General features: G+C 40.0%; 2 protein-coding genes across 5 annotated transcripts in view; one reads left to right on the plus strand and one right to left on the minus strand.

The window, feature by feature from the left end:
- The window catches only part of MACROD2 (mono-ADP ribosylhydrolase 2), an 842,730-nt gene that overhangs the window by 91,719 nt on the left and 732,692 nt on the right, over positions 1-18,319 (plus strand). The window lies entirely within an intron of this gene.
- Positions 5,821-18,290, minus strand: FLRT3 (fibronectin leucine rich transmembrane protein 3). Its single transcript, XM_041474164.1, has 3 exons — positions 18,153-18,290; positions 10,266-11,012; positions 5,821-9,179 (listed from the first exon to the last, which is right to left on the minus strand). Exon 3 carries the CDS (start codon positions 9,132-9,134, stop codon positions 7,185-7,187), a length of 1,950 nt encoding a protein of 649 aa, XP_041330098.1. The 5' UTR covers positions 9,135-9,179; positions 10,266-11,012; positions 18,153-18,290; the 3' UTR covers positions 5,821-7,184.

Raw genomic sequence — 18,319 nt, forward strand, 5'->3', positions numbered from 1 at the left:
GTGGGTTCAGCACTATTCCACTATGTGTCAACAAGAGTGATTAGCAATAAAGAGGTTTTGCATGCATAACAGTCCTGTTTACTGAACAAATGCTCTCAATGAGCTTTATTTAATTAACAAATAAAAAAACCATAATAGAAAGAAGAACCTAGAAATGGTGGTTGTCCTGCTGGTTCTCAACCTTTTTGACCCTTAAATGTACTTACAAATTTTCCTGTAATCAAAAGCACCAAACTGGGAGAGGTGAGGGTCTGTCTGAGATAGCCATGGTTGAGCTGGTGAGGTCTTACATGCAGTTCCATTGCTGTCTTTTTTTCCTTTATCCAAGGAAATTGCATGAGGTCAGCAATTTAGTTCCCCTAGTGATATTCTCCTGACTGCTTCATTTGGCTGCCAAGTGCTGAATTTCAGCAACCAGAAAAACTTCCAAGAGCAGGCAGTACCGTGGCATTTTTCTTAATTTTTATTTCAGCACGCTGTATGTCATTTCTGTTTCAGGGAGAAATGAAAAGGTTTTTAGAGGATGAAGTAGGTTACATGCCATTAAGGAGTTCATAAGGTAAAATAATTGCTTTAAAGACATTAGGCAGAGGTTCTGTGTTATCAGCTAAGGCCGTAAAATTGTATTTACTCACTGGGTTAGCATTTCCCTGTATATGGCTTTCTTTCTGTTAATGAGCTCGTGTTCCTCGTGGGCAATTTATTCCATCAGGCTTTGGAAATAAGTGTCTTAATGTTTCTTGAGAAGATTACTGAAACCAGGTAAACAAACAAAATACCACAGATTCTGTACCTATCCATGCTCAAACTGTGTAGAAAATGAAAATAGTTTGAGGAGGAGTGCAATGCAAATAACTCGTGTCCATTAAATGTAAAACAGCTGTAAAACAGCTTAAACAGGGGGTGAGCATATTATACATACCATCAGGAAGTTTGTAGGGTTTACAGGCTTGTATTTGGGATGTAATTCTGGAATAACAGTTAAAACATAATTTCTTAAATCCTCTGCTTTGTCAGCATTCCTTGGTAGAAGGGTTTACCTTTTTAAAAACGGTTACTTTTGTACTTCCTCATTGAATCCATGGAAAAACAACACTTAAGGAAGCCAAATTAACTCCACTTCACACACACAAACCAGTAGCTGAAGATGATGTGTAAGGTAAGGAGGCCTTCTTGTACTGCCTGTTGAAGCTGCTGATGCTTGGTCATTTAGGAAATTTTAGGAAATTTTGTTAATACAGGCTCAGAGGTGGACAAAGGCTTAGATTTGCTGTGGCTTCTTGTGTGTAATCTAGCCTGAAAGATGCTGCTTCTAAGCCACGCCTGCACTATGTAAACACAACTGCTCGTGTGCATCTCAAAATTTATAAGTCCCTAGTTTTGATCTTACAGTAGTGAAAACAGATTTCATTACCTTTTTGCAATCCTTGCAGTAAAAGCAAGGGTTCAAGTAAAACCCTGGAAAGCATTATTGTGAGGTGAGATGGGAAAGCAGAGTTTGTGGGGACGTCTTTTATCACACCAGCACCTGCAGTGTCTGAGGGTATTAATTTAAAATTATCAACCAGCTGAATTTGTATTCCATTAAAAATTGAAAGATTTGCAGTAAAATTATTTATTGTTCCTAATTACAAAAGAAAAAAAAAAAGAGCAGAAAAAATATTAAGCAAAACTCATCCCCACATCCACAAAAAACATCTGTTTTCATATGGAAAGCCAGTTTCCTAGTAGGCATTTGTCAGGGACTAAGGCCGCTGGAGGAAAGCGGTATTACATAAATTGGATGTGCAGTTCTGAGCTAAATAAATTTTTAAATATTTTGCATAAATCAGGGACATTAAATTATGCATAATGTGCATAATTTCATCCTTTTGTAAATGATGTTCCCACAGTTAGTGATTAAAGAACGTGGTGCAGCCCCTCGAGTTGGAACAATTAGACCTTCCACAGCTCCGTCTATAGATAGATATTCCTTAAGCTCAGCCAGGGGACAGAAGCGTGTGCTAGCACTTGGCTATGATCTGCTCCCTGTTTTTGATGACTTAAGAGGGCTGTTCAGGACAGAGTATCAGCCTATATGAACACTATCAACCAGCTTGAACAAGTCAGATTATTTAATTAGCCCTATTAAGATCCTTCTATTTTTATAACTTATTTATGAGTTCTTGCTAAGCTTAGAAGGTCCAGCTTCAGATATCAAAAAGATGTTTTCAGCTTATGTTGTTAATCTTGATGGGTTTTATACTGTGACTCCATTAAATTTTCATCCTAAGAAAACAAAAAGGGGCTGTGAAAAGCAGTTGAATTTGGGAAATCCACATCTGGAATCCTGACCTGCATGTTTCAGGCATAGGGTATTTATGATGTCCATCCATGATGGACATTTGCTTGGTTGCCAAAATATGTATTGTATGCCTTAGCCTTAGACCATCAAAAATCCAGAGAATGTTTATTTAACACCCATTTGAAGTGTCTTGGTTTCCCCCAGGGGAGAAATGTTCTTCAGGCATCACTAAAAGACTGCCATGCTGTGAGTATCTTACTTGATGTCCTGTACTGAGAAAACAAGGTGATGCTTGTTTTGAGCCTCTGCTTTGCCACCCTTTTACTGAGATTCACGTTCTGCTTTGTTCTAGTTTTTATCAGAGAAGCAGGCAATGATTTGATGAAAGAACTATTAAATCAAACATTCGTGTTTAACAGAAAAAGACTTTTAAAGCAATTGTGTCCAGAATTTAATACCTGTATCGTGGCTATAACTTCAGAGTGTTTGAAAGGGCTTTAATTTCATCACAAGGGTGGGACTCTTATCTACCACCCCAAAATTAAATTCATCTGCAAAGAAAAAAAAAAAAAAAAAAAGAAGAAGTAGAATTCTGATGTGTGAATTCAGTCAATGAGCTTTTTCTCTCTAATGGAACCACTCTGGGCTAGTTTGGAAGATGAAAACTCCTTGTATGGAGTAACTTCATGATTTGAAAAAAAAAAAAAATCACTGATGGTTAAGTGCTGGCTTGTGGCTTGAAGCTCTGCCTGTTCTGGTATCAGTAAAGAAACAGTTAATTAAACAAAGATCAGTCCCTAGGTGATGCTGAAACAATATATGGATTTGGAAGTAAGGTTAAGGCATTTTGAAAGTGGAGAGTACCCATGTAAATTATGGTTCTGCCCAAAACTATCTCAAACAAGTGTAGTTTGGATAAATTGATGCAGATGGCATCTGCCAGCTCACTTCTGAAGATCTTATCCAACTTTAGCTGCAGGTGAATGTACAAAATTTTATCCTCATAGCAGGGAAGTCTGTATATATGCTTTAGTGCATTATGTCATCAGTAAATTATTTTAATAGCAAATAAGCCTTTATTACTTTTGCTCTTGCTTTATTGCATTTGCTGCTCTACATTCAATATGTACAGCATTGGCACAAGATAGCTTGCATGCTCACTAGTGCATTAGCAGGAGAGATGGAAATTGTGTTCCAAGACCATAATACTTTGAATTTGGTACTGTTAAAGCCAGAAGAAAAAAAAAAGAAAAAAAAAAAACAATCAAAAAACCCCAACAGTTGCTGCACATCAGGCTCTGGTATAAAGCTAGGAAATAACAGCTTATAAATGAAGCAAGTTTCTCATAGAATCATAGAATATACTGAGTTCAAAGGACCCATCAGGATCACTGAGTCCAGCTCCTGGCCCTAATTCTGGAAGGTGCCAAGATGAGACAAAATTAACACTGCTTCCAAAGTACCAGGGTGTTTTTGGAGACAGCTTTCAGGTTAAAACAGAACTGTGGGCAAATTCAGGATAGCAATATAAATTTAAAAAGGGACAATGATAAAGAATGTAAAAGATAGTTAGCATAGTATTTGCATATGGAGAGTATTGATCAAGTGAACTCTGCACATAGGTTTAGGCAACACTGAAAAAACCCCACCCCTTGCTCCACAATTAAATATTGAATAGTACACAGAAATAACATGGAATTTGAAAACTGAGATAAATTTAATGTGGTTTAATGTTATTTTGATCAATGTGCTGAATAAAGTGCCTACTGTAGTAATCTGCTTTGCCTGCGTATATACCTGTCTAGCTGAAGGGATTTATGATGCTGCTGGGGAGCATTGCATGCAGCAACTGCAGCACTAGGATAAGCAGCAGTCTCAAAGAGATGGGCCTGACATGGAGAGGAACAGAACTTTGTATAAACAGCCAAAGGAAAAAACACACAGTTTAGTTTGAAAGCAATCTTTCACTTGCCAAATTAATTTTAACATCATGTGTGTGGAGTAGAGGTTTCTGTAGAACCCGAGGAAGGTCTTGTACACTCCAGTGTGCCATTTTTTGCACTGGCATCACTTGTGGTAAGAGGACACCAGCTCTCCTGCAACCAACCTCTTGACCTGGTTGCCTGAGGAAGACAGAGCCCTGTCCAAGTTCTCACTCTTGCTGGCAAAAGGTGAAGTAGGAACAACTGGGTTGATTTACTGAAGTTGCTTTGGATTTGTACCCTACTGCCTCACAGGCAAAAATGTCACATAAAAAAGCCATTTTATTTAAGACTGTCATACAGTTTTCTCTTTAAATGCCAACTTCTTTATACCCTTATGACCTTGTGTGGCATCACTGGAGTTGGTACATACCATTACCAGGCACTTCTGGCTTAGGTGCCTCAGAAAGCAAAGTACTCACTGAGTGTTGTTTTACCTTTTTCACAACATAAATTTGGAGCCAACTAAGACAGAGGTTTTCAAATACCTTGAAAATCCAACAAAACCTGTTTAATTTTATAACCGGAGAACTGCTGGCAAAGAACTAGGCTCTCTTGCCAGTGACCCAGCCATTTCTTGGGCTCAGATATCAGGGATGCCCCTGTGTGAGTGTAGACAAAGAACAGGTCTGTCCAGTCCCTCTGTGTCATTTTCCTTCCCTGCTCATTGCTTGGGAAGCTTTTTGCACATCAACATAATGAGGCTCCACATGCTCAGTCTTGGCCATCTTGCCCTTCCCTAGACTGGCACCTGATGGGACAACAGAGCAAAATAGTCTTGTTTGGTGCATTGCACTGAGCTGAGTGTTACACTCCCCTTTCCAGGGATCCATTCAAAGCTCCATGCAAAGGAGACATGGTTTGTACAAGGTCAGTAAGGAAGCACAGTGCTGCTTGCCTCCACTGCTCAGGAAACTGCAGGAGACATTTCTGAAAGTGATGTGTCAACAATTCCATGGTACAGGGAGTTTGGAAAGGAACTTCCCTAGGCACATCTGGAAAATGAGGATGAAAAAAATATGTTACTGGAAATTTTGGGTCTGTGCAGTTAGATGGATCCCTGGTAGGAGATTCATTTGAAGGCTGATTGCTGAAACCATTAGTCTCAGTGTTGGTCACTCTTTCTTCATCTCTCATTCTTTACCACTCTTAGGGAAACAGGCCAAGCACCACTAAAATTCTTAGAGAATTAAACTGCATTTGGTATACATTCCTTCTTGTCTGAGATATTGTCTGAAATATTAAATTTTTTCATTTGCTGTTTCTTTAAAAAAAACCCCATACTTCAGAGGGTTGTAACTCCACACTTTCCCTCCCTTTCATTGTTCACACTGTTTGCTGTTGTGAAAACTTTTTTTCCAAGTGATTAATAATGAAGAAAACCTGCAAGGGCAATACTGTTAACCTGAACACAGAGAGGTGAAGCTCATGACCTGAGAAGTAGGAGCTTCCGAGTGGGTTTCTTATCAGAGCACTGCAGAGGTGCAGCATACTTTTGAAGTAGTTTTTCAACTTCATTCATGAATAAGACCAGTATTTTTCATAGTTAAGTTATGTATGAAAAGGTGGGTATTTTATTATTTCCTTTTTTCTTAGTTTTTAAAAGCTTGATACATGTAGTGTTGGATCAAGGCACACACAAGACTGGCCAAAGGGCGTACAAAGCACTTTGGTTTTTAGTTGAACAGAATGATTATTGCAACAAAGAGTGGCTTGGGGTTTAAACATGAAATAGCTCATAGTTCAGCAGGAAGGCAGAAAGAAACATGTTACCTTACAGATTTACCAAGGAATTTCTGGATAACTGTGACAGTAATGGGCAGTATTCCTGACTGTAACAGCATTACACTGAACACAGACTCGTATATGCTTCAGAATAGCTGCATTCTCCATTTGTCTGCTCACCTTTGGGACCACACTTTTTGAGACCTTGCTTTTATTGCCTTGGGTTTTGTCCTGCTCTCTTTTCTTGTGAAACTGCACTTTCAGCCCTTTCTCTTTTCAAAGCAGTTTCAAAGTGTTGTCTCTGTCTTCCTGCCTTTGTCTCCCAAATGCCTGTGAGCATCCATCACTATTTTGTCTGTAATATACAGACCACTGATTCTGATAACAAAAAAACTATTCCTGAACTGTATCTACCCCCTTGGTTTGTAGAGCCTACCACTTTATTTTTAATTTCTTTGTTAGGAATTTGATTATGCTTTCCTCTAGGGATTACGGGTTTTTTTTAACGCTTGTCAAAAGCTTCAGTCTCATGCATATCATCAATTTGATTATTCTAATTTAAACTGGATTTCACTACTGTTGAATGGATATATCCAGACAGCTGATATTGCCCATTACTACACACATTTTTGTTTATTGAATATTGTTGTGGTTTACAGATTTAATAGACCCAACACTGGAAGTTCTGTGAGCTTTTGTAACCACTTTTTGATCTTCCTGACTTGCCAGGTTTAACATTATTTTATTGATACCAAAGTGAAAAATGACCTGTGCTTACACTTACAAGGATCTCAGATGAATGTTCTGACTGCTCAACACGGCAAGAAAATTCACTTTCACAGTCAACAAGTCATCTTACTCAGTAGAACACAAAAGTTAAATGGTCTGTAACTTCAATATTAGCAAGGAAAATACAGTACAAATTACTAAAAAATACTAAAATATAGAATTGTGGTCAGGTATCCCCACTACATTAATCGCAGCAGTAGCCTGAAATTTGAAACTTTTAATAAAAAGTTCTTAAATATAAATTATATGGCAAATGTACAGTACATTGCTTTGTCAGTCTTTTAATCCAGTGTTTTGCAGTAGAACAGCAACTGTTAAGTCAGTCTTTTCTTGTTTTCTTTAAAAAACAAAACAAACCCAAAAAACCCAACAAAACCCAAACCAGTCTTTCACGTCCCTCAGTATCATGAGTGTGAATGATCTGAATCTGGAATACCACTGTCTCTGTAGCTCCTGTTACTACTGCTTTCACTGTGGCTGTTCTTGTACAGATTCATGCCATTAGGTGGGAAAATGGTGTGTATTACAAATTCCTCCTTGGACACTTGGTCACTGGTTATTGGTATCATCTGGAAAGAAGTCTCCCTGATTTCCAAGATGGAGTTATCCTTCTTGGTTCCTGCTTCGGCATAGTCATCTTTTCTCCGGCGTCCCTTGCTGTAGGTGCAGTTCCGGGAGAACAGGGACCCGTTTCTGTGCACGTACCAGCAGACCAGGGCCAGCAGCCCTATGGCCACCAGTGCCACCACGCCGCCGATGATGGCAGCCAAGGGCAAGCTGGAGTTTTTGTAAGGTTCTTTCTCCTGCTCCCGATTGAGGGTGGTGGTAGGGTTGTACATCTTAAGAGGCGCCGTCTCGGTCTCGATGCATTCGGGCGTTTCATCGGAGAGATAGATGTTGCTGGTTTCCATGGGAACCATGCACACACGGTATGGTGACTCTGGTTCGAGAGCCGTGAGCAAATAGTCGTTTCTGTCGCCTGTAACTATAGTTTCAGTTATAGATCCAAAGGCAGGGCTGTGACCCATCTTGAGCCAGCTCAGTCTCAAAGCAGTCATTGGTAGTGCAACTTTCCAGGAGATGTGAATAGTCTCCGTGCTTACGGATTTCACAAATATTGTAATGATTTTGCGTACGGGGCTTGCTGTGGTTCTGTAGTTTTTATTTAGGTTGGGAGTCTTGATGTCTGGTTGTTTGGTCACAGAAATGGGCCAGTGTCCCTGGGCTGGGTATAACGTGTTTGGTACTGCAGTAGTGATCTGGACGGTGCTTATCACGCTATCGTCCTTACAGTCAAACAGTTCTGCGCTGAGGTCTTTGATAGCCATTCCACGTACTTTTTCTGGTGCCTGACACATCAGTCCACGTACGTTCACTTTTAAAGGCAGTGACTGTAACCAGTCACGTACCCATTTCATTTTGCACCCGCAGTGCCAAGGGTTGTTGCGAAGAAAAAGTTGAGTGATGTTGTCCAGATCATCAAAGACACCCTGAGGTAAATTGCTGAGATTGTTATTGGACATATCTAGTCGATACAATTGCCTTAAGTAAGAGAAAGCATTGGGGGGCACACGGTTGATGTGGTTTTCTTGGAGATAAAGCTTTCTTAGGTTTGTTCCCGGCAAATTCACTGGTGCAGCTGTGAGTGAATTGCGGACCAATGACAATTCTGTAAGATTGACTAGATTAATGAAGACTTTGTCTCCTAATCCATGATTATTTAGAAGATTTCCATCTAAAACAAGGCGTTTTAGATTTGTAAGGTCTTGAAGGGACAACTCAGAAATTGTGGAAATACGATTATCATCCAAGCGTAGCTCTTCTATGGTTTTAGGCAACCCCCAGGGAATGGTGCTAAGGTGATTTCGAGAGAGAAAAAGAAGTCTGAGATAGATGTTGTCCCGGAAAGCTCCATCCTCGATGCTAACGGCAGAAACAGAATTATCATCCAAATGCAGTTCTTCCAGATAAGGAATTTTTGAAAGTGAATCATAAGTAATGGTCCTTATATTGTTCTCCTGCAAATGCAGTTCCTTAATGTACTTAGGGAGGTTAGTGGGGAATTCATCTAGGCTGTTGCGGTATAAATATATTCTTTCCACCCTAAGCAAGTTCTTCAGTTCTGAAGGAATCCCAGCATTATTTATTTGATTGTTCTGAAGGAAGAGGGTAGTTGCATCCTCTGGGATTCCTGTAGGAATAGACGTCAAATCGCGATCATTACAATATATGAAACCCACATCACAGCGACATACTGAAGGGCATGGTTTGGCACTAACAGAATAAGGTGCCATGTCAAGTAACAGCCCTATTTTAGTCCAAACTAGGAAGATGCTCCAGGTAACACTAATCATGGTCAGGAATGATGAGATTTCTATACAGTTCTGATCTTCAACAATCTAAAAAAACCAAACAAACAAAATTATCCAGATCATCAGTGAAGAAACCGCAATAAAAAAATCAACATTACAGAAGACATCTGAAACACACATTAAACCAAAATTCAAGTGCGTAAATGCATTCCACTCTCTTTTCCTTACATCAATAATTCTACTACTTGTACTAGTTCAATTAACTAAATAGGTTATTCTGCATAGTGATTGAAAATAATATAATCAAGTATGCCTGATCTGTGAATTATTTTGCTTAAGCAACAAGACTTTCTAAGGATTCCTTCCCATTTCATGTGTACCGACAATCTTTGTTCACAGATACCAGATAAGAACAGAACTGAAGTCACACCAGAGTTCAAGTAAATCATTCTATATCTGAAAGATAAGAAGTAATTCCTAAGCCAGCTAACTTCCTCAGGAGCCCTTAAGTGAACTATAAAACCCTTACCAAACCCACAAGTCTAGTGGTAGCTATTTCAGAAGTTCAAAAAAAGCCCTAAAAGCAAAGCATAAAATGCAGACAAAAGAGTGAGGGCCAGTGAAGACATTTTCCCAAGTCCTTCCCAGTGCTCAACTTCACAGTGTGTAACTTACAAATACTATGGACTATTCTGCTTGCTTTTCAAGCTTAAGTGACTGCTCAGAAAGGTGAATGTTACAACTGAGAGGTAACTGGTAGAGCTATGGCTTTCTAGTTCACTGGATGAAATATTTCATTACATGCTTAATTTCATGTTTAAATATTTGTCATTCTCAAAAGTCGTCTTACTAAGTAGCACACTCATAAGAGTCTATTTTGCAGGTTTAACCACATTTTCCCTTCTTATTACTAGCATAGTAGAAATTAACTCTTGAGACTGAGACTGTACTTTGCATTAGTAGTGTGTTTGTACACTGAGCTCAGGTAATTAGCATTTTTATAGCTTTTAAGACAACATAATTCAATTACCATTGTAATTAGGGTTGTGAGAACTCCTGCAAGATGACCTATGCATTAAGCAGTGTCATGACCTTTTCTCTTATGGGTTCATATATTAATTGAACTTTATTCTCAGAGGCATGAAAAGGAAAATAAATTTATATTGATCCTACCGTATTTAAAGGTATGAGTAAATTTTGTGCTTGAGGATAATCCAGTAAAGGGATGTCTTTCTGCCCAGTCACTCTTACGGTTTACTCCATGAAGCAGTTTTTTCTCGATGGTGTTTACTCAGATGGTCCTTGGTGGTGGTGTGTGTGTTTCCTGGCTCCTGGCACGACACTCAATGAGCATTCCAACCAAGATTTATCATGGTACATAAGCACACCAGGCCCCAGCGTAGAAAAGCTTCAGCTTCCTTCTATTTTAGTCCTCATGTAAAGTCTGTGAATGAAGAGCCTCTTTTGTTTGGTTTAATGCCTTTAGCAGGAATTACTTTCTTTGTAACTCTTACAAACTCTTCTGTGCCGCGTCGTAGTCAGAGGAGGGAACTTTAGTGCGGCGTGATAGAAACCATTCATTATGCTGAGGCTCGAAGGATTGTAGCCTCTTCAGGAGGTCAGGAAAGGGATACTTTTTCCTATCCAGAATTATCCAAGTATGACCTTTGTACAGTAGCTACATCCTGATACATCCACACCTTTTTCAGAGAACCATTTTCCAACTCTCACTTTTTAACACTTCTTCCAAATTTGTAATGCAGGAAAGAATTCCTCCTGTGCTGCAAGAATGCAAGTTACTTTACCACAGAAACATCAGGCAATTCAGATGGTTTTCTTCATTATAAAAAACCCCCACAAAAATATGATTTCCTTCCCAGAAAACTCCCCTTTGAAAGCTTTCCTCGAACTCCTAATGTCCTGCAAAAGTAAAAACAAAAAAATTGGAATTAATAACAACTGGTGCACACTAGTTTTAAGGGCTGCATCCCCTGTACATGAGTAGCACACCTTGTTTCCCCAAGGCACTGGTATTTCAGCAAAATCAAGAAAGCTCTTTCAAAAAATGTTTTGGTGTGTAGTTTCATGTTACTGCAGTTTTGCTGGAATTGTATTTTCCCTTGTTTCAGTAGAAAAATAAAGGCAGAGAGTAATAAAATATTTGTAAATTATGTTTTTCATCTGATGTCAAATGCCAGTGCTACCTCCTTGGAGGAGGCCAAAATGGTTGCTTGCTTTGTGTTCCTGGTAAATAGATGTATTCTCCTTGGTTTTAAGTGTAAAAGGAGCTAATTACTCTTCACTAGCTACTGGGTGAAAGGGAAAGCATTTTTGCCAAAGCATTGTATGAATACATTTCCCACTTGCAGCATGTTGATTCTGAGCTAGGGACTAGCCAGGCATCTGTGTCTGCTTTTTGGCAATACATAGGTGGGTTTAGTCTGTAAAATTTCTAAAAAGAAGAAAACTATTATTTCTTTCATTTGTACTTCTTACAGAACGCCAATTATTTTTTAAACAGCATTTTTAACTTCGGCTACTTTGTATCACTGCATACAGTATCCAGTGAGATACCAAGCCCCCAGCAAGTTTGTAGGTAGCATGTCTGAAATAAAAGTGGTTAAACATGAAATGAAAAAAATCCTTAACATGTACTTGCTTTTCCCTTTTGTGACATCACGTTTGTCCAAGGGACTGAGCACAATCCTCGGAACCAAAATACTTGGCAGGAACAGCGTGCTGAGTAATGCTTGCCTAGCTGCCTTCCTGGGAGCAAAACTAGAGCATCTTCTGCTCCTCTGTAAAATACTTGACCTAAACACAAGCACTCTCTGTTTTAAAAATGTCCTTTGCAATTTGTAGCACCTCTGTTATGAAACAGAGCAGTCATACTCCTTACAGCAACCCAGAATATGCAGTGATATATTTAAATAAATACAAATTCTGCTGCTCTTTTTCATAGAAGAAGGTTAACCATTAAAAAAACCCCCAAAGCCCCCCATTTGAGAGATGGTGTGACTACCAGTGAGGGAATGGAAAAGACTGTTCTCTCCTGCTGCTGCTTTCATGCTCCTCTGAGCTTTGTTTTCAGCATCTTGTTTTCAGCAGTTGTCCAATGGGAAAAAAAAAAAAAAAGAACTCAAAATGAGAGACCCCCACGATGGCATAAATAACTATTTTTATGTATACTTTATTTAAGGCAAAAACACAGTCTATGTGGCCACATTTTAGAATAGAAGGGAATACATGTTTAGTAGTAACTTATGTAATTTGGGTAAATTATATAATCATTATGAAACGGAACAAAAAAGCTCTGTATTCTTCCAGTGTCTAGTTTTCTTGCTCTGTATTACTCAAGTGTTTGGGGAAAGAAGACCAGGCCCTATTCCTAAAACTTTGAAATACAGAACAACTTAACAGCTGTAGAAAAAAATGGTGTCTCTTAGGAACTAATGTGAAGTCGTGATAGAAAGTATTTTCTGGAAGGGTATGGTGAAATAGGAATATAAATTCCTTTAATAGGCCTTTGAAGGCTACAATAACTTTTAAGTACTTCAAATCATAAATTTTCTTTAGAACTCTGAGCTGTAAAAAACTTGTTAGTATTAAGCAAAACGTTGGCTCTAGTATGCATACATTACATAGATACAAGCACACAGCAAGTCCATTTATTTTACCTTTCTAGCACATAAACTGTTTCCTCTGTGCTTCATTTGATAGTCATCTCTTCATTTATTGCCACTATTATAATAGCAGTAATGTGTAGGATTAAAATGAAAGCACTAAAGCTCATTAAGTTCCTGGAATTTTTTTTTATCCTCTCTCTCAAAATTACATGAAAACAAGAGCAAGAAAAAGAAAAGGTCTCTTTGGAGAAGACGACACTGTTTCAAAAATGTGGATTAAGACTATACCCCCCACTCCCTTTTCTAAACTTAGAATAGTTTTCTTCAGGTCTTGATTGTTTGATATCTTGCATTTCCCTTTCATATCTCAAGCTATAGCTGAAAACAATGTTTTTGCATATCAAAGGCTCCAGTGATCTGTCTACAGAGAAGAAGGGAATCGTGCTGCCATGCTCCAACTTTCCCCTCCTTGAGCTGTCTCTAAATATTCCCTGACACCAAGTCATTATAGCTGATCTGGCAGGATGAAAAGAAAAGTGACCCCCACTGGTACGGACACTGTGTCCAGGTTTCTGCAGCATCAGATTGGGAGGCTTCATGGACACATGGTTTTGAAAGAAGCCATTATTTTTGAGCAGACCAGATTTTAGAAACTGTGCTAATAATTTTTAAATGCAAAAATCAGTCCTTGTTTTTTGGTAACAAAAGTAACATTGGAAAAACTGAACAGGAGCCTTTTTGCTCTTTATTCCAAGTTGAATGTTTTCCTGAACTTTTCTGAACCACATGGTTAAATTAGTTTTCCTGGGACTGTGTGGACCTTGCATGTGGGCTTACTGCTGTGGTACAGCAAAGGGGACATCTGATTTTAAAATGTTCAACATAAGTTAAGCTATTAAAAAAAAAAAAAGTACATAAGAAGAACATTGTATTTACCCTGAAGTATGGAGTCCAGCTGCACTCGCTGGACTATACGCAGGCAATGGCTTAACAAAATAAATAGTTTTGGTATATTTGAAAAGTTTGGATTCTTTCTAAAAACAGTGTCAAAGATATCTTTCCAGGCTAATATAAAATGTGAATAAAATCAAGACCTGCCTCACTTGAGGTCACACAATGCTTATTTGAATTTCTAATCTAGCTCTGTGTTCTCCAGCAGTAACTCTGGTAGCTCAGTGGCTTCTTTTTTACCATCAAAGTAACAGAGGAAAGGGAAACTACTAGGTATTTTTAGGTTGTAAAAGACAAAGCTATTATTCAAAGCCACCACTAGAATGTACATACTTGATAAGCCAATTTGCTTAACCAGTGTACTTCTATTCAAGAATTAGCTCTGTATTTGTTTAGAATCTGAAACATACCAGAAACACAAAATGTGCTTATTTTTGAAAATACTTGTAAAGTCCATCTACTGCTTATAATGTCAGTTGTGCTTACAAAGGTCATGCTGCAGCTTAAACAGCTTCACCAACTTTTTTTTTCTTTTTCAAAGAAGTTCCACAGTGCTAATCTCGACTTAAAACAATGTCCACACTTTGTTTTCTTTAAGTGTATTACTCAGGGTTAGTTGATAGTGACAGCAAAATGCTTTCTAAGCACCCTGTCTAGGAGCTGCAATTTCCACGATCATCGTATTTCAGGAAGGTGCCCCAGCCTTTTGTTTGGCGCTAGGCAAGCAGAAGGTCCTCTCACTGTCTCTCCAAGGGGCAAAAAATGCAAAGGAGTTTGTTAAAGTGAGAGTGAGCCCTTCAGTCAGACTGTATCACGTTAGGGAAATTTGTTGTTACTGTTTTTTGTTGGAGATTTCATTTACTGGCAGAAAACTTGCTCCCACTTCTTGTGCAGTAGGAATAATATTGCTTGTGTCTTATTAAGTCTAACTCAAGTGTCCTAAAAAATGCAAATTTTTATGTGATCTTCCCTCAAATGCAAGTAAATCTGACTTAGAAATGAATTCTAAGTAAAAGCTTGACTCCACGCCCAAGATCAGCCAAACCTGTATTTAATGTAGAGGATGGAAATGAACTATGAGTGGCTCTCTTCTGAAGTTTACTTCTAAAATATTTCCTAGTTTTGAAGATGCTGGGTTGAAAAGACCCAGACTATTACTTTATTCCTTCTCACTCTCTTGTTTTGACTAGTCTGCTGAAGGAAAGGTTGCACGTTAAGAAAACACTTTGAGGGAGGGTCTTTTGCAATGGATTTTTGGTTTGTATTTTAGTTCTCTTTGAGTTTAGCCAATTACGGCTTCTAGGTTTTCTTTCTGAGAGCTGCTGCTGAGGTAACTTGTCTGGGCATTAAATAAAAGAATAGAGAACAAATGCTGCCATTGTTTCAAGGGAAAAAAATCTGGTTTTCCCCTCTTGACAAGTTTAGGTAGAATTATACCTGATAGGGAGTTTCTGGCACAAAATTCCCGACATGTAAAAACATTACTTGAACACTAGATAAAGTTTCAGTAGTTTTGTTTCTTTCCTTTTTAAAGCAGCTGTTTGCTCATCTCCTGATTACTAACTTTGCTCCTCAAAAAATTAGAAAAAATGTGAAGCTGTAAGAATGTTTGAATTCTTACAGCTCATGAAAGGCAGAAGAGAGTCATGCCAGAAGATATGTACTGAACACTTTTCAAGATTCCTGCCCTGAGTGGTATTTGGCTGCTTTTAAAAAGAAATGTAAGCAATCACATATTAATTCTTCCGTGCATTCCTGCGCTTTGAAGTGATTAAGGAAAAAACTTAAGAGCTAACTAGCCATTAGCATCCATGCTTCCTGCTACAAGGAGACAAAGATGGCCATCTCCCAACTGAAGCCACTTCAAATAACTGCAACTGCAAAGTTTGCAAACTCCAGCAATTGCTTTGATTAGTCACCATTGCCTTACACAATATCAGACAACTTTTAGCTACTGGTGACAGGAAAAAAAAAACCAAACCAAAACAAGCACCAAAAACCCCAACCCAGAAACTCATCTTTATTTCGTTCTTCCTGTAAAATGTATCCACTTTATTTCTGGAGATCAAAGCTCTCTGTGCGTTTACTACAGAGTTTTTTGCCCACTGGGGGGTGGTACATGCTACAAAACCTGTGCTTTTAAGAGCCACAAGTCAGATGTTTTTTGCTGCTGTCCAGTCTTCTCTGCTTTAATTACAACAAAGTCTCCTGTTGAGAAAAAGAGAGGCAGCTTGCAAAGGAGAGAGTTTTAAAAAAATAAAATTAATCACTCTTCTAGAGAGTTTACAGAATTTCCCATGCTGATTACTTGCAGTATCTATCTGGTTGTTCTCCAGTTAAAATGGTATAAGTGTACAAAAAGGAAAAAAAAAAAAAGAGAAATAGCATTTTAAATATATTCCAAGGGCTGTCACTGTTTCTGGTATACAGGAGCACAGAAGACAGGAAAAAATACAGCTTTTAGAAGTGATTAAATGTGGATGGAAAAATAAAAAAGCTTGATAGCAGCATGAAGTAGGATTAGAATAAACCCAGTGTATTGCAAGATAATTGGCTTTCTGTAAACCCAGGTATACCTTTTGTTTATGAAATATTTGAAACCCTATCTTAAACAGGGATGTATTGTATGGGTTTGGAATAAATTAAAGCAAACTTGAAGGTGGGTTTTCTTTTGAGGGAGAAAAGGGCACTGAAAGCTCTTGAGTATGATCTAATGTGTGGCATATATTGACAAGGAAAACACAGACTGATCTTTCTGTTTTATAGCAAATAATTATTTTCTTTATACACTTGAATTGACAAATGCATTTTTCAGTCTAATTCAAAGAAATGTTCATTAAGATGCCATATCCCCAGGCAATAGATGGGGAGCATAACTGATGCGTCTATCTTTCTGGGCAGTATATTTTAAACAAGGAAATTGGGGTCAGGATAATGCACTGTTTTTTTTAAGTCTGAACATTTTCAGCCTCTTCGTATATAAGGTGTACATGGAAATGCAAAATGTGAATCTTCTTGTTTCAAAGAGGCCAAGTGAAAATGCATTCAGCTAATGTGCAGGAATAAGATTTAACTGTAAAGTAATTCTGAATTTTGGTGTGAATCTGGTGTAGAAAATACTCCACTGTACTCTGTTAACTGACCACAACTGATCCCTTGCAGAAGGGAAGCGACTTGCCTTCAGCCCGAATTAATAACCCATCGGTAACAGCATTCCATGAATTAGTTAATTACATACACTCGTCCTCGCGTTTGCAACACTCCTTGCAACTTTGCCTGGATGTGCCAGGGTTGAGCTCAAACCCCTTTGCGGTCTGAGAGATTAAAATTGAGGCGACCTCAAAGAGCAGGACTGAGCCAGAAAGGCAGCTGTCTGTGCAAGAGCTGAGCTTTTATTCACCAAGGGGATGAGCTTGGAAACTAAGCAGGAATCCAAAAAAAGAACCAGCCAGCCAACCCCAAAATCAGAAAGCTGTGCCTGCTTGCTGTGAGCTATGGCAGATGCTTAGAAGCAAGACCACTGCATTGGGAAATGCAGGAATACTTGGGCTCTGCCTGATCAACTAAGTTGCAGCTCCTAATTGCATTTGAGGAAAAGGGATAAAAAAAAAAAGATTTTGGCATATCCAGCAGTCGTGAAACGATTTTTGAGGTCAGAATCACGTAGAGATGAGGTGTGCACCGTAGTGAATTATTTATTTGCAAGCCATTAATTAGCTGTGCCTGTACGGAAGGCACACAATCACTTAATACACTGAAAACAGCTGAAAAGTTGATTAGAACTAGGCGAGAACCTATGGAATAGCAGGAGGATTAGCAGCCAGCCCTTCTTCCCAAAGAAAGTGGGGCGTCGGAGCGGGAATTTGGGCCTGTTGCATTCTTTCTGTGCAACCATTTTGTTGCCCATCTTCTCGCCCGCAGACTTTGTGGTGCGGGGGACAGCGCTGCGCAGGGGCGCGAACGCATCGCCTCGATTCTTTTTTTCTTTTTTTTTTTTTTTTTTTAATAGATGCAGCAAGAAGGGATGGAGGGAGGGGGAAGTTCCTCAACCGTGGGAGCGATGCGAGGTACGCGCAGGAGCACCCCCCACCATCCGCGTTAAAACGCGCGGCCGGGGGGTCCCAGCGCCGCGGGGCGCGGGCGCTGCTCTGCGGGTCCCCCGCGCTGCTTTCCGCCCCCGCGCAGGGCGGGTTTGCGCTGCCTCCTTCTCCTGGGGCCGGGGCAGCGCAGGCACCGCACTCCCAGCTTGGGGAACCCCCGGGTGCGCTCCAGATGTGCGGGCTAAGCCCTCTGCGCTCCTGCGCGCCGCGCACCCCGCCGGGAGGGAGGGCGGGCGGGCTCTCCCCGCCGCAGCGCCGTGCCCGCACTCCGGGCGGTGGTGTAGGGAGCGCGCCCAAACTTCCCTCCACATCCTCCTGCTTCTCTGCAGCCCCCGACCCGCGCAAGTCCCGCGGAGGAGAAGAAGCGGTTATCCCGCGCTTACCTGCGGAGAGGCACGCGAAGGGAGGCGGTCCCGGCGGCGGTCGCGACGGGGCCGGGAGCGGAGCGCGCTGCGGAGCGGGCGCTGCGCTGTCGCGGAGCGGCCGCGGACGGAGCTCGGCGCGCTCCCCTCAAGTCGCGGCGGCAGCGGCGGAGCCGCGGGGGGCGGGG

Source organism: Pyrgilauda ruficollis, unplaced genomic scaffold (assembly GCF_017590135.1).
Source record: "Pyrgilauda ruficollis isolate IOZ18807 unplaced genomic scaffold, ASM1759013v1 scaffold31, whole genome shotgun sequence".
Classification (NCBI taxonomy): Eukaryota; Metazoa; Chordata; class Aves; order Passeriformes; family Passeridae; genus Pyrgilauda; species Pyrgilauda ruficollis.

Bases quoted from the DNA above. Each gene is read 5' to 3' on its own strand.
- FLRT3 (XM_041474164.1), bottom strand. From the start codon at position 9,134: ATGATTAGTGTTACCTGGAGCATCTTCCTAGTTTGGACTAAAATAGGG.